Consider the following 15,468-nt stretch of genomic DNA (forward strand, 5'->3'; position numbering starts at 1 on the left):
CCTCTCTGCCAACACCAGATCCTGGAAGATTTCTGTATTAGGGCTGTTAATCCCACAAGTGTCAGCATAGGGTTTGCAAGCACATAGCAGGTGCTCAACACCTCCTGGTAGAACGGCTGAACGAGTGCTAGGATGTTAGGTTTAAACTGCTTTGGGGGCATGGATCTTGTTATATGTGGTTTTGGGTTTTTTTTTTTTTGTCCTGCTCCCAGTAGAGTAAAATAGTAGAAGGCATAGGAAAAAAGAAATACATATTTTTTTGAATTGAACACTGTATTTTTTTTAAAATTCTAACTCGGAGTTGCTGCAACAATCGGCTGTAGTTTTCATTTAAAAACAAACAAACAAACAAAAACCCCACACACGCTCTGCCTTTTTTTTTTTTTTTTTTTTTTTTTTTTCTGCAAAAGGTTTCTCAGACGCAGGCCCCAGCGACGAGCCTCCAGGAGCCTGGGCGCCCACCCCTTGCGGTGGCCTGATGCGCGGCGGGGAGGAGCGAGGCGGGGCGGAGCGAGGCGGGCGGGGCAGCCCCGGAAGGCCCGGCCAGGGCGGGCGGCCGCGGCGGCCGGAGCGGCTCGGGCTGCGGGCCCAACAATGAGAGGCGCGCGGGCCCGGCAGGGCGGGGGGGCGGGGGGCGGGGTCGGGGGCGTGGCCCGGGCGGGGGGCGGGGCGACGCCTCCTGGGGCTGCAGGCGATTGGAGCCGAGCGACGGGGGGCGGCCCAGCTCCGGGAGAGGGCCGGGGAGCTAACGGGCCGCCCGCGGACGGAGCGCGCCGATTGGAGGGCGCGGAGGGAGACGCACCGGAGCCGGCCGCCGATTGGCCGCGGCGGGCCGGGGGGCGTGGCCAGTGCGCGCCAGAGGGAGCGCGAGGGAGCGGGCGGCCGGCCTGCCTGCCAGCCCCTCGGAGCCCGGGCGTGTGCCGCGAGCGGGGCCGGCGGAGGACCGCGGGGCGGGAGGCGCGTGCCCGGCTCCCGCGCAGCCGCCCGCCGCGGCTCCAGCGCCCCGCTCCCTTCGCTCTCCCGCCGCGCCCCGCTCTGGGGTCTCGGGGCAGGGGGAGCGAGGGCAGGACCTGAGCGGGCGGCGAGAGCGGCGAGAGCGGCGAGAGCGGCGAGAGCGGCGCGCGGGGCGGACGGGGCGGACGGGGTCCCGGCGCGGGGCTCAGCGCGGCCGCCGCTCGCTCTCCCGCCGCCGCCGCCGCCGCCGCCTCGCCCCGGGCGCCCGCACTATGCAGGCGGACCGCCGGCCGCCGCGATGGGGAGCGGGGCGCCGCTGAGAGCCGGGCTCAGCCCTCCCGCTCCGCGACTGCGGGCCGCGGCCGCCGCCCCCGCCCCCGCCCGGGCCGCGCTGCCCCTCTCCCGCCCTCTCCCTCCCCGCGGCGGCGGCTGCTCCTCCCCCTCCTCCCCCTCCTCCTCCCCCTCCCCCTCCTCCCCCTCCGCATCCCCCTCCTCCTCCCCCCCCATGCCTCTGTCCCTCCTGCTGCTCCTTATCCTGGTCTTGCTCCTGGAGGACGCCGGAGCCCAGCAAGGTGAGCGGTGCCCGGGAGGGTGCGGGGCCCCGGGACGTGAGCCGGAGGTGCAGATGCACGGGGGGGGGGGGGTGCCTGGGACCCGGTGGGACTTGATGGGACCTGGCGGGACCGGGCGGCACCCGCCGACCCTCCCCTCGCGGGCTTCAGCTGCCAAGGTGGGCTCTGCCTGTGCCCCCCCCCCCCCCCCCCCCCGGCGCGCCTTTACTTTTTGACAAAGCCTCTGGCTTTCCTGAAAAGAGAGAAGCGAGACCCGGCTAGGAAGGCCTCCCTCTTGGTAGTGGATTCTTCTGGGGAGGACCTTTGGGAGGAAAAAAGAGAAGTTTTGGAGGCGTGATTCCCCAAAGTTAGGCTAAAATGATGGAGAGACCAGGAGGGCAAGATAATTAAAGAGCGACTTAAACTAATTGAAGGCAACTGGCGACGCTTCTCTTTGGTGGAAATGCTCAGGTTCACACGCCAATGGCCCTGACTGTGGGTAGCTTTGAGCCTTGGGTTCGGGCCGTGCGGTTCAAGGCCCCTTCCTGTGACCCCTGGTGGCCTGGGTGGCCTGGGTGCCCCGCCTACGAGCTGTGCTCCCAGATGGAGCACTCCGAGTCACAAGGGTAATGAGCCCTTTCAGAAAGTGACAAAACTTTCTTTCCCCTACAGACCTTGAGATACCTATTTCAGAATTGAGCAAAACTCATTGAATAATGATCACAATGGAAAGAGAATGCAGGGCCCATTCCCCCCCCCCCCGCCCTTTAGTACTATTTTCAGGCAGCGAACCGCAATTTTTTAATCAGTTTGGCATCAGTTATTGAACACATTTTTCCATTGCATTTCCGTTTTTACTGCAGTGAGGAGGATATGGCTTGGTTTGTTACTTATTGCTGGGAAGATTTTTAAGTTGATCTCCATGTTTAAGTCCAGCTTAAATGTTGCTCTCGAATGGTTTTCAGTAAAGTGTGGAATCATGGCCTTAAGCCTGTCATTATGAAGATGCTGAAACTTTGACAGGCATGTGGAAGTATAATCTAACAATAAAGAGAAGTATATTTTGTAAACTGACTTCTTTTTGTTCTAGGCACATTCCTACATGTGTAACTTAAAATGTAGAGGCTTAGCATTCCGGGTTTTTAGTTAGATCGTCTTAAATAAATTCTTAAGCAACAGCATTTACTAAATTAAAATGTTTGAATCCTCACCCCCAACTGAAGTTTTCGAGTGTATGCTTATATTTTCCTTCTAGTAGGATGGGGGAAAAAAAAAAACAAGCCAGGAAGGCTCATATACAACCAGCGCTAATTGGGACTTAACTTTGTGTCAGGCGGGCACAATGCTAACTAGTTTCTCTGTATTAAAGACACTTAATCCTTACCATACCCACCTGAGATAAATCGCCTTATCCCATTTCAAACAGAAAGGAACTGAGACACAAAAAATATAAAGTACAGAAAGGAATGTAACTACATAAACAGAATAATCTATTCCTTGATACAGGAAGGAATGTAGCTACCTAAGCAGAATATTCAGTTTTGCTTATTTCTAGGGTGAGAGTGTTTCTATCATGTTTGTTAAAAAATCTTTAAACAGTATAGAATCAGTTATATGTCTCCCCACATGAGGCAGTTGTCTCCATTTTCAGAATTTCCTGAACTTGGCCTAGTTAACATGCAAATATTATTACCTTATTTTCTTTCCGGGTGTAATTTCAGTTTGTAGCACAGCATTTTAACGAATACATGGTCCTCTTTCACAATGATGTCTTATATAAATTGTGTAGATTAACACAAATAGAAATCATGGTGGTAATTTAAAAGACCTCTGATTTCTAGTTCTTCTGAGTTGATTGGGTAAATTTTGTGAAGTCATTTTATTTCTTTGTCTATCAGTGATATGAGAATACGTACCTATTTTGTAGCCTAACAAAAGCGAAATGATAATACATAGGAGTGTTGCAAATGGAAAAGCATAATATAGTTGTGATTATTGTTATTAATTTTGAGTTTAAGTTGATAAATAAGAACCAGTTAGGTGGATATCACTGGACACGCAGGAATTGGGTGATATTTCTATTTTCTAATTTTTAAAAATTCTGTTTTTTGCCCAAAAGACCCTGATGCAGACTGTAGTGGAATTGCTTTTAGACCAGTCTTAATTAATCTGACACATGCTTTGGGGTGCACTTGGTATTCTCTCACATGAACTGAAAAGAAGTCTAATTTCAAAATGAGAAGCAGTGTTTTAAAACACCTATAGAATTTTTAATAACGGGACTGTCTACATATTGTAGTGTTAGGTGACAAACTTGAGTTTTTACTGTACAAGAAATCTTAGGAAGAAGACTGAAGAGAAGTAATAAAATAATAGTTGTCTTTTGGTGGTAGAGTTGTGGGTAATTTTTATATGCTTTTCCCAATTTTCTGCAGTTAACATAGAATCAAAATGTAAGCTGTGAAAAAATGTTTTGCGATGCTTAGATTTTTCTTTCTTTAGTCTCGGTAGAAATGCATTCAGTGTATATGTTGAGGAAGAACTGTGCTTCAGGAATTTTTAAAAATCTCTCAGACATCGTTTTGAAGTAGCAGAAGGTGTTCACTCTCCTTCCAATTGTCGTTTACCCTGGAACCACACAGGTTTCAACTGCACAGATCCATTTGTATGCGCCAGTTTTTTTTCCCCAATAAATATATTGGAAACTTTGGGGGAGGCTTACAACAGTTTGAAAAAAGTTGCAGAGGAACTGCATAGCCTAGAAGTATTTTAACAATTAGGAATAAGGTAGGTATTATTATAAGAATACAGTATATAATACCGGTAACATACAGAATGCATGTTAATAGGCTGTTGATGTAATCTGTAAGGCTGATCAGGCTTCTGGTCACCAGTAAGCTGCGAACAAAGTTTTGAGGGAGTCCGAAGTTACAGACGGATTTTTGACTACACACAGGGAGGTCAGTACCCTTAACCCCTGAGTTGTTCAGGGATCAGCTGTAATGCTCTACATACCTATTCCTGAGCGGCTTTTCTGCTGTCAGAGTGATTTTTCTTTTTATTTGGCTCAGAATAAAATTTATCATTGGTCTGAAAATTTGGCAACCTTTCATAGCAGGGATGTAATTTAACCAATATTATTTCATTTATTTGTAAATAGATTGTGCCTCTCCACATTTAATTTTCTATGATGGTGTTTTAGATATAGCTTACGTTTTTGTATTTTTAAGTTCTAAGTTTGAGTTGAGTTCATCTTCAGAATATTTTTGCTGTTGAAAGCATTTTTTTTCCTATAACACGTCCCAAAGACTTAATTTGGTCAAATTTATTATGATGATTGCATATTTGCTACTGTAATAAATGTATTTAATAGGAAGTTCAGAGTCTACTGTGAATAATTCTGTGTCTCTGATTTACATCTTGACGAGAAATTTGTGTCCCCTCATCTCAGGAGCTCAGCTTCCTCCTTCGTGTCCTGGAGGGTTTGGCTACCTTCTAGGTTAGATTATTATTGGAATGTGGTAAAATATCAGGGAATTAATTTTTTTCAATTTCCTTCTTTTTTTTTTTTTTTTAAGATTTTATTTATTTATTCATGAGAGAGACAGGCAGAGGGAGAAGCAGGCTCCATGCAGGGAGCCCGACGTGGGACTCGATCCCGGGTCTCCAGGATCACGCCCTGGGCTGAAGGTGGCGCTAAACTGCTCAGCCACCTGTTTATGTCTATTAATATGAAATATTTGTGAAAGTACTGATTTTTGTTTGCATAAATCTATGAAACAAGTTCATTCTTAATCATTAAACTTCACAGTGATGTCAGAACTAATGTGTGGGGAAAAAATTGTTTTCTGTCATGTAGTGGCTTTATTTGGTTGTGAGGCAGGTAAATAGTTTTCCAAAAGTATTTGTAAATTGTCAGATATGAAGAGCACATCTCCCTCAGCAATGGTCGTTTGTAATTATTTCTAATATTGACATTAGGTTAATTTAGAATTTTCCATTGTCTTTTCTTGGCAAAATAAAACATTAGGCTCTTGGGACTCCTGGGTGGCTCTGTGGTTGAGCGTCTGCCTTTGGCCCAGGGGCATGATCCTGGGGTCCCAGGATGGAGTCCCACATCGGGCTCCCTACATAGAGCCTGCTTGTCCCTCTGCCTGTGACTCTGCCTCTCTCTCAGTGTCTTTTGTGAATAAGTAAATAAAATCTTTAAAAAAAAAAAGGCTTCTTACATGCAGTTTTGTTCAGAGGTAAAAATCAGAGCATCCTTCTTCTGCTATATTTCTGATTAATTTTGCCCAGTGAAAATTAGAAATACAGCATAAATTCCATAGTTGCTAATGATTAGGTTTAAAATCCACAGTTTAAAAACTCAAATGAAAAATCAATTGTAGAATTGTAAGTCATTGATTTTAGGTAGATTTCCCGATGCTTTAAGCAAAGAGGAAACATTAGTTCCCTCTGGAGGTGGTTAATATCTCTGTCTGAACATCTGAGCTTCATTCTAGAAGACCCAACTAAAAAAAAAAAAAAAAAAAACTACCTTAAGATCGTGAAATTGGTGTTAAGTGAAAGTACCAGCGCTACAATGAAAATGACAAATGAATTAATTTCCAAAAAGAAATCATGGGGATATATATGATGAGGAAAGGCTACATGTGTATAGAAGTGGTTTTAAGTTTAGGATTATACTTAACAAAGTGAACCATGAACCCAGGATGGGAAAGCTCAGGTAGTAATGTTGGGCATTGATGGAATGCATGCAAATAGCTTCTATCTGAGCTTCTTAATTCGTTGGAGGGATGAAGCATGATGACATAAAATTGTCAGGTTTAGGAAAAGCTTCATAGAGATAGTGAAACGTGATTGTTGAAAGATGAAGTGAGACAACTTGGTGGTTTTTCTTGTGCGGCTCATGGATTCAGTTTACTTTGTAACAACCTTACTACACAGCCTTGCCACTGTATTTATTAAATATTGTACAGATAATTACAGTTGTTTAAGACCAAAAACTTGATCATTATCCACAGCTCTACCCCCTAATCTATCAGCTTACTATTCATATGTTTCTTCCTATTCCATATTCACACTCCTACATAATAATCTTATGTGGTTGTAATTTTAATCGTGTTATGTTCTGTAGGCGTGTTGTGTTGAAATTAATTGTGTACTGTGTAGGCTAATTTAGCACCCATAGGAATACATAAAAATACAGCAAAAAAAATATTCAAAATGTAAAAATTCATCCCAAGACATTATGAAGTAATTACTCTATTGTTTGGAATTGCTGTTACAGTATTTTCTTTAGTACATCTGATTGAATTCTTCATCTAGGGTGGAGTCTTTTAAGAAGATATTTCTGTGCAAAATATTAGCTTAGAAACCTATGTAATGCTCATTTCCCAGATCATTATGTGGATTAAATCAATGTAATCCATGAGGACAGAAAGTACAGATACTCAAGTAAACTACTATTTAATGAATGCCATTTTCTACTGAAGGAGATGGGATGGGATATCGGGGTAATCTTAAAAGCCTGCTAAAACATTACCTACTAATCATCCTGCATGCTGAAGGATATGTAGCTGGAAGAAAAATGTTGATTAGCCACTTGAATTATGGAGATGCTGGTTCCCTCAACTGCCCTCTGAGAGTGGGCGAGGCTTTTGTTGAGTTGGGTGCATGCAAGTTGGCGGTCAAAACTGAATTGCTTGGTTGATAAGGAAAAGATGCTGGTACTCTTTATCATCCTTTCATTGAGAACCTGCAGCATGACGTAGTACCAACTATGAGCTTCCAAGCATGTGTGCACGTATGCCCTGAGACATTTAGAGAAGAGTAAAACATTTTGTCTTCAGAGAACCTACCGTCTAATTGGGGAAATAATTATCTTTAAGTTGCATATATAATTCAAGGGAGGTTGCATTTTGCTGTGGGTTTGCAGGGAAGAAGCACTTGTGGTGCCCAAGGAGGTAGAAGCCTTTCTTATAAAGTTATTTTAACTGAGTGAGCTTTGAAGGATTTGTAGGTTTGTAGGCCACAAGGATGACAGACGTTTGAGAAGTAAAGATCACAGTATCAAAATAGCAAGGAGTCAGGAAGGCCTGGGAGTGTGGAAGCCTAGCCTGTTGCAAGACTCTAAGCCCCTGGTCCTGGCTTCCTGCCTCCTTCCTGAGCCCCAGGCCTTGCTCCTGCCTCATAATCGGGTGGATATTGGCAGGTTGGTTACTGCTGGCCGTGGTTCTGGGACACTGGGGTATTGCCTTTCTGAAGCAGTGGGGCTGGCAGCCTCTTGATCACCTGTAAGATGTAATCCAAACTCCTTTGCATATTATACATGTAATTTTTTCACAGCATGGTCTCTCCTTTCCTCTCTGACCTAATCTCATGCCAGCATCTGTCACCTTTTATATGTAGCTCACGGGTTAAGACCGAACTACGTTTTATTGCTCTAGAGTATAATTTCATGGTTTTTTGCCTCGTTCCCTATACTGACTTCCTTACGCATGCTATTTTCTTGGCTTAGAAAGGCCTCTTCCTTTCCTTGCCTGCTTGGTAAACTCCTAATATCCCTTCAGAACGCTTCTTGGGTATTATCCCTGAGAGGAGTTCTTTAACCGTCACCACACACTCATCTCCAGATGGGACGTTTCAGTTATGTCTATTCATTCATTAATCACACTGAATATTAGAGATCAGTCCTGGCAGAGAGTTTTACTCATTTTCTTGTTTCTAATATGCAGCATGATGTCTGTCATTCAAAACACATGAATTAAGAAGGCATTTCTGGAGTGAACCTGCTGCCCCAGGCCCATGATTTGGTGTTGGTCTCTGGGCCATCTCCTCCCCAGGCTCCGTTAGCATCAGAGCCTGCACTTCTCGGGCTCATGGGAGGAGAGCCCACTCTTGCACCGGACTACCTCCTTGCTCAGGGCCTAACATTCCGCCTAGGGTCTCCCAGCTGCCCTCCGCCTGGGACCTAGGTAGGCTTCTCTGCTCCCTAGGTGGAAATTCCACCAGAACTCTGCACACAGCCATGGCTATTCTCAGAAAACACTGCCGTGCCCACCTTGTCTGATTGGTCATCTTGAAGAGCAGCAGCCTAAATCAGTGTCAGCAGATGGGGTGCCCTTCTTGGCCCTGTCTTTCAAACTCTGATTTGAGTGACTGCCACTGGCATTATCAGAGTCCCCCAGTCGTGGTTCTAGTAGTTGCCTTACCTCCTCTTTCTTTGACGGCTCCAATTCCTGGAGAATGTTCAGGTAGTTTCAGTAATCTGGTGTCAGAGGAAAGTTAATGAGAAATGAAGGCAGAAGAGTCGAGTGGGAACAAGATCATGGAGGACTTTCCATGGAGGGCCAGACAGGAGTTTGTACCTGAAGTGTTAGCCAGGCATCATCCTTAGGCTCCTCTGCCTTCATCCGTTCCACTTGTCTCTCTCGAGGTTCACTTTGTCGTCCCAGCCTCCCGTGTCCCTCCTGCCTTTGATGCCCTTCTCCTTGTCAGATCCCATACGTGGCTATGTGCCAGTCCTCCCGGTCTTCTCTGATTCTGGGTAGCTCAGGGCTACTGGAGAAAGTCGTGTGGCCAGTGGGACTGGATCTACTGCAGTGAGGACTACTGAGCAAATCTCCAGCTGTGTAGACCAAACCCCGGCCCTGCTTGCATCCCCACACAGTATAACTGCCTCCTTCCTTTCTTCCCCAAACCATCTCTTCCTCTTGTCCAGGACACTGCTGTGTCAGGGAATGTAAGTCATGTTATAGTATAATTTTTTGTTAATGTTTTAGTATAATTTAAACTCGAATGGTGTTTCTTATTCTGTACCTGGAATCATGCTCAAAATACCCACTGGCTCATGTACATCTTTCTTCTGGGCTGTTGGCTTTCCAGGTACCTAACATCTAGGCTTTTTGGAGTGACGACCGTTCTCATGAGTAGACTCCATCCGTGCTGTGCATTTTCCTAGTATGTGGCGTGCAGCAAATACTCATTAAATATGGATTTCCTTGCAGCCTAGTCTCCATTCTCCTGCAAGTATCATTTAAACTGCCAGATTTTTTTTTTCCTTTTTTGGTTTTGGCTTGTGTTTACTCTGAAAAACCTGAACACTTTCTTCGTCTCTACTGTTTCATACTTTGGTGGACTTTGAAAGTATGAAAGTCAGATGCACCTGTATTTAAATACTAGGCATGTCAATCGAGGATATCTACTGCCACTCTTATTGTTGTTAAATCTCGAAGTCCCCTCTTTTTCTAGAATGGGGGCTGGGATCAAACCTGTTTGGGTAGTCAGTTTTTGTTGAGTGAATCTGTACGAGTGGAGGTGGTTAATACATATGCAGGTGACAGCTTTGAGGACGAGGAGAAGGTTGGAGACTCCATGGTAACTGAAAACTAAGTAGGGAGATGCACAGAATGGAGGAAGACCTGAGCAGCAGCAGCAGCAGTCAGTATTAAGATAAGTCCATAAAGATACTGGAGAAGTTGCAATTAGTTCAAAGAACTGAGCCAGGGAAGAATTTTAAGGAGGGAGGGAAAATCGGAAGGAAGAAAGATGGGAGGGAAGGAAGGGTCAGCAATGCTAGATAATCTGGAATGGTCACAAATGATAAGGATGGAAAAGTATCCACTGACGTTTGGCAGCTTGGAAACCACCCACTTGGGTGAAGAGTTTCCTTGGGGAGGTAGGTCTGTGTTTTGTAGGGCTGCCATTGCAAATTAGTACAAATTTAGGTGGCCTAAAACAACAGAACCGTGTTGGCATATAGTTCTGGAGGCTAGAATTTTAAAATTGGGTTATCAGCAGGGCCATACTCTCTGAAGATGCTAGGGGAAGCTCTTTCCTGGCCTCTTCCTAGCTTCTGGCCATTTTAATCTTCAGAGCTCCTTGTATCAGTCCAGTCTCTGCCTCTATAATGTAGCAGCCTTCCTGTGTCTGTATCTGTGTCCAGATTTTCACCTTTTTATAAGGACACCACTTTTTATTAGGGTCCACCCTCATCCAGCATGACCTCATTGTAACTTCATGACGTCTGCTAAGACCCTGTTTCCAAATACAGTTACATTCATTGGTACCAGGAATTAGGACTTAAACATATCTTTTTGGAAGGGATGCAGTCCAGCCTTTAACAGTCCGGAAGATGAATTGCAGTGCTTTGAAACTTAGAACAGGAGGCAAAGAAGTAAGATGTCAATTATGGAGAACAGAAGAAATTTCTCTGTAAAAGAAAGGAAAAGTGAGCAAGGAAATGGTAGATGTCGGGGACACTAGATGGAAAGAATTTTCTGTGGTATTTTGTTGTTGCTGTTAGTGTTAGCGTTCTATGATTTGTTAAAGTGCAAAACCTAGGACCCACCGTGGAGCTATTTTACAGGTTATAATTTGCAAAAGAGGCAAAACTATACCTGCTTTGCAAATATAAAACGAACACATGTCAAAGATTTTATTCAATTCATTCATTAATGAGGGAGCCACTAATGTTAAGTCCTGTCCAGAGAGTATTTGAGATACTAAGTGGTGTTTATGATCATAGGATATGATCACTAGGTTAGATGGCTAAGGCCAGTAGAGTCATAAACAGTAACCTTCGGGATTATCTTTTCAGCTGGACAAAAGTGATCTGCATCTCTACTAGACAACAGTCGGTATGTTAACATGCAACCCAAACTGGGACCTTTAAGCAGTGATAAATAGCAAGTCCAGCTAACTATTTTGTCCTATAAATCTTTGGGCAGCTTTTGGCTTTTGTGACATTGAAAAGATGTGCTGCTTACCCCCTTTTTTTTTTTTTAAACCAATTTCCAAGTTTAAGATCCTTTTTCTGATGTGTTTATTAGAATCTAGGGAGATAGAGAGGGGGGAATCTCAGAACCTTTACTTAGCCCTTAGGTGATTCTAATGTTGATTTGAGAATCACTGAATAAGGGTGAAACTGAGTGGCATTGAGTGCCCATTTGAGATTGGAACCCATTACTTTATTTATTTTTTTAAAAGATTTTGTTTATTTATTCATGAGAGACTCGGAGAGAGAGGCAGAGACACAGGCAGAGGGAGAAGCAGGCTTTTCACAGGGAGCCCGATGTGGGACCCGATCCCAGGACCCCGGGATCACACCCTGGGCTGAAGGCAGATGCTCAACTACTGAGCCACTCAGGCGTCCTCCTGGAACCCATTACTTTAATGACACCTATCCCCCTGGAGTTTGTGACCCCCCCCCCCCCAGTAGTGCTCAGCTCCTTGGCAGATCATATGATCCAGGAATGAGGGTTTGGGAGGGAGATGGTCAGGAAGGACACAAAGGCTAGGAAGTAAAGGTACCAGGAAGAGTAGTTAGTGCCAGATGTGAGGTCTAGGCTGGGCAGGGAAAGCCATGAGGCCAGAACCAGATTGATAGATGGGGAGAAAAGAGAGATGTCAAGTTCACAGAAAGTATGTGGGTATGAGAGAGCTGCAAGGTCAGGACACCCACCGACCAGCAGAGTGAGACTGCAAAGTTGCTGAGTGTTCACAGGTGGGTGGGCGTGCCTCTATCAGTGGCAAAAGTCAAGTCCAGGTGGTGGTCCTGAGAGAGTTACTGAAGGGAGGTACAGGTCATCGTGGAGAGGTGGAGTGAGAATTACTTTCTCACTGATTTATGCTTTTCACAAGACATTCCACTGGACTGTTGTTACTTTAGGTTGTGGCCAGATGCCCTCTATCTACCTATGATGGGCAGAAGCCTTTCTGGGCTTTTAATAGTAGCCTCCAGCAAGGAGTGTTTATGGAGCACATTATTATAGGTAAGGCCCTCAATACTAGATATTTTCATACAATATCTCATTTAATTTTTACCCTGTGTGTCTTAATTGTTAGTACCCCCATTTTACAAAGCCGAGGTTTAGTAGCAATAACTAACCTGAAGGTCACGGTTGAGTGGTGGGATAGGGCATTTAAATTCATTCTGTGACTCCAGAGCTCATTTGCTTAACCACTGTGTTCCAAGTTGGGTGTGTGCTTGGTGGGGATTAAAGAGGATTTATACATCTCACATTCCTTCATGTAATTCAATTTTGTAAATTATCACACATGCAGAGAATAGTTCGGGCTTAAAAAAGAATGAAGCTGGGAGCTATTTCTTTTTCTAAAAATTGCCGCAGTGACCTTCTTCAGGCTTTCAGAGCATATCCATCTTGTCTAGTATTTAAAAAAAAAAATGAGTGAAATTAAAGCAGTACTGCGAATTATTTATTTGAGATTTGTGGTGGTGCAACTTTAAAAATTTAATAGTAGTAAGGCTGATGTAATCCTTTAGTCCAGAAATTCACAGTGCTAAATACTGCATTAAACATCGTCATCGTAGCCAGATGAAATAGGATGTATTAGTTAATTCTTGCAAGTTATTCCTTTGAATGCTTTTCTACTCTGAATGCCCTTTTTTTTTTCAGCTGATCTATTATAAGATTTCACAAGTGCATTATAAGATGGGATAGAAGTGACATTTATAGGAAGTAGAGTCAGACTCAGTAGGGGTTAATCCTTGAAAGCTCACTGGAAAAGTATAAACTGTTCATAGTTTATACTGATTGTAATGAAAGTCACATTGCTCTACATTTGTGGCATGTTTGTGCAAGCTTCTGCCTTTGCGTATGGTATTGTTACAGTGTATTTAGAAGTCACACAGTATTTATATTAATACTATTCAATCATTCAGATAATTTATATTAAGTATTAGTAGTAATGTGGCTAAAATACGGGGGTGGCGGCAGGGTGACATGTAATTGGTATCACGAGCATGTGCTTATTAGAAAAAAAAGACACAAACGCTTGAAGTTTAGAGCAGCCTAAAATAATATGTTCTTTGTTGTATTCATTCATTGTTACTTATATATGTTTAATGTTCTTTCTGTTTTCTCTAGGGATAAGTAGTTTTAAAAAATACTGTTATTTTCCTGGAAAAATACCAAAATTTATATCTGGCTTAACACATCTGACCTTAGACTCTTCAGAGGAAGTGAACGCATGTTCTGTGAGCAATCCCCTAGATAAATCGGCAGCCAAACAAAGGAGCAGTAAGATCAAATTCCAGTGTTTCTTCTCCACTGAAATTCAAAAATTGCACCGACGGGCTTCTGTCCTTTATGGCCAGTTATACTTTGGTGGAAACCGTCTAGAGGAGGAGAAGCTAACAGTGATGGTGGTGTGGATGTTGGAGAAAGATGTGGTGGTGGTGGAGTTACTGGGAGGGCGCACGGCTTGCTCCTAGGATAACCATTGTGAAAGGGATTTTTCCCGTCGTAGTTAGGCTCCCTTTGTCAACTCTGCCTTGAGAAAATGGCTAACGGGAGGTGGTGGTGGCTGGTCGCAGGTCATCATTATTCTTTCTAGCACACAAAGTTAAGCAGAAAATTTGGAGACTTACTCCTGACCCTATTAGCACCTTTTTTCTTTTTCTTTTTCTTTTTCTTTTTTTTTAATATTTTATTTATTCATATGAGAGAGAGAGGCAGAGACACAGGCAGAGGGAGAAGCAGGCTCCATGCAGGGAGCCCGACGTGGGACTCGATCCCGGGACCCCAGGATCATGCCCTGGGCCGAAGGCAGGCGTTAAACTGTTGAGCCACCCGGGGATCCCCGCACCTTTTTTCAAACCCTAATTTTAAGAGCCGTTGGCCCAGGAAAGAAATGACTCCAGGGCTGTAGGCTAATGAAAAGAACATTCTCTTTCCTGTAACTTCTGTTTAGTTGTTTTAAAAATCAGGAAGCGGGACTCCAAAACTCTTCCGTTGAACTGCTGAGTGTGGGAGGGAAGTGCTCTTAGGTTGTGTGTATCTCGGTGGCCAGAGCAGCGTTAGCCGTCGGGCCGGAGGGAACCCAGCCGAGAAGGCTCTCAGACCTTCCTCCCGAGAGGTGCTCGCCTTTGCTCTAAGTCAGCCTCCTCAGCCTCCTCAGCCTCCTCAGCCTCCTCAGCCTCAGGACGACTGACGTTTAAGATCAATCGTTCTTTACTCTGGGGGGCTGTCCTGTGCACCTCGCAGGATGTTCGGCAGCATTCCTGGTTCTACCCACCAGATTCCAGTAGCACGCCCCCCCCCCCCCATTGTGACAACCAAAATATCTCCAGACATTGCCAATCGGGAGGTAAAACTGCTCCCGTGGGAGCCTCCCCGTCTCCCCTCATTCGAGCACCGCCGCTCCAAGTGTAGTAGGTGCTTAGCCAATAAAGAATTTTTTCCAGGGATCCCTGGGTGGCACAGCGGTTTGGCGCCTGCCTTTGGCCCGGGGCCCGATCCTGGAGACCCGGGATCGAATCCCACATCGGGCTCCCGGTGCATGGAGCCTGCTTCTCCCTCTGCCTGTGTCTCTGCCTCTCTCTCTCTCTCTCTCTCTGTGACTATCATAAATAAATAAATAAAAATTTAAAAAAAGAAAAAATTTTTTTTCCAGATTTTAGTCTTACTTTTTTAAATACTTTGTCATTTTAAATATTGGTACGGAATAGGATTTGCTCATAAGTGGAAAACTGGAGGCACGTTTTCTAATTTGAGGGTAAAAGTGAGGATAGGGTCTCCCTTGAGAGTTCAACCTAACGACCTCTGGATGCCTACTGCAGTGGTTTCCAGAGTGCCGGTAATCTTAAAATAAATCAGCTGAAAAAAGGGCATTCAGAGTAGAAAAGCATTCAAAGGAATAACTTGCAAGAATTAACTAATACATCCTATTTCATCTGGCTACGATGACGATGTTTAATGCAGTATTTAGCACTGTGAATTTCTGGACTAAAGGATTACATCAGCCTTACTACTATTAAATTTTTAAAGTTGCACCACCACAAATCTCAAATAAATAATTCGCAGTACTGCTTTAATTTCACTCATTTTTCTAAAAATGCTAGACGAGATGGATATGCTCTGAAAGCCTGAAGAAGGTCACTGTGGCAATTTTTAGAAAAAAAAAAATAGCTCCCAGCTTCATTCTTTTTGCGGGG

At 44.5% G+C, this 15,468-nt stretch overlaps 1 protein-coding gene across 1 annotated transcript in view; it reads left to right on the forward strand.

Annotated features, from left to right (window-relative positions):
• Nucleotides 1-1,238: 1,238 nt before the first annotated feature.
• The window catches only part of DCBLD2 (discoidin, CUB and LCCL domain containing 2), an 80,368-nt gene continuing 66,138 nt past the window's right edge, over nucleotides 1,239-15,468 (forward strand). The window contains exon 1 of the mRNA XM_055315988.1: nucleotides 1,239-1,526. Within this exon, the coding sequence (XP_055171963.1) occupies nucleotides 1,253-1,526 (274 nt within the window). The 5' untranslated portion in view covers nucleotides 1,239-1,252. The remainder of the gene's footprint in view (nucleotides 1,527-15,468) is intronic.

This window comes from Nyctereutes procyonoides, unplaced genomic scaffold (assembly GCF_905146905.1).
Source record: "Nyctereutes procyonoides isolate TBG_1078 unplaced genomic scaffold, NYPRO_anot_genome, whole genome shotgun sequence".
Classification (NCBI taxonomy): domain Eukaryota; kingdom Metazoa; phylum Chordata; class Mammalia; order Carnivora; family Canidae; genus Nyctereutes; species Nyctereutes procyonoides.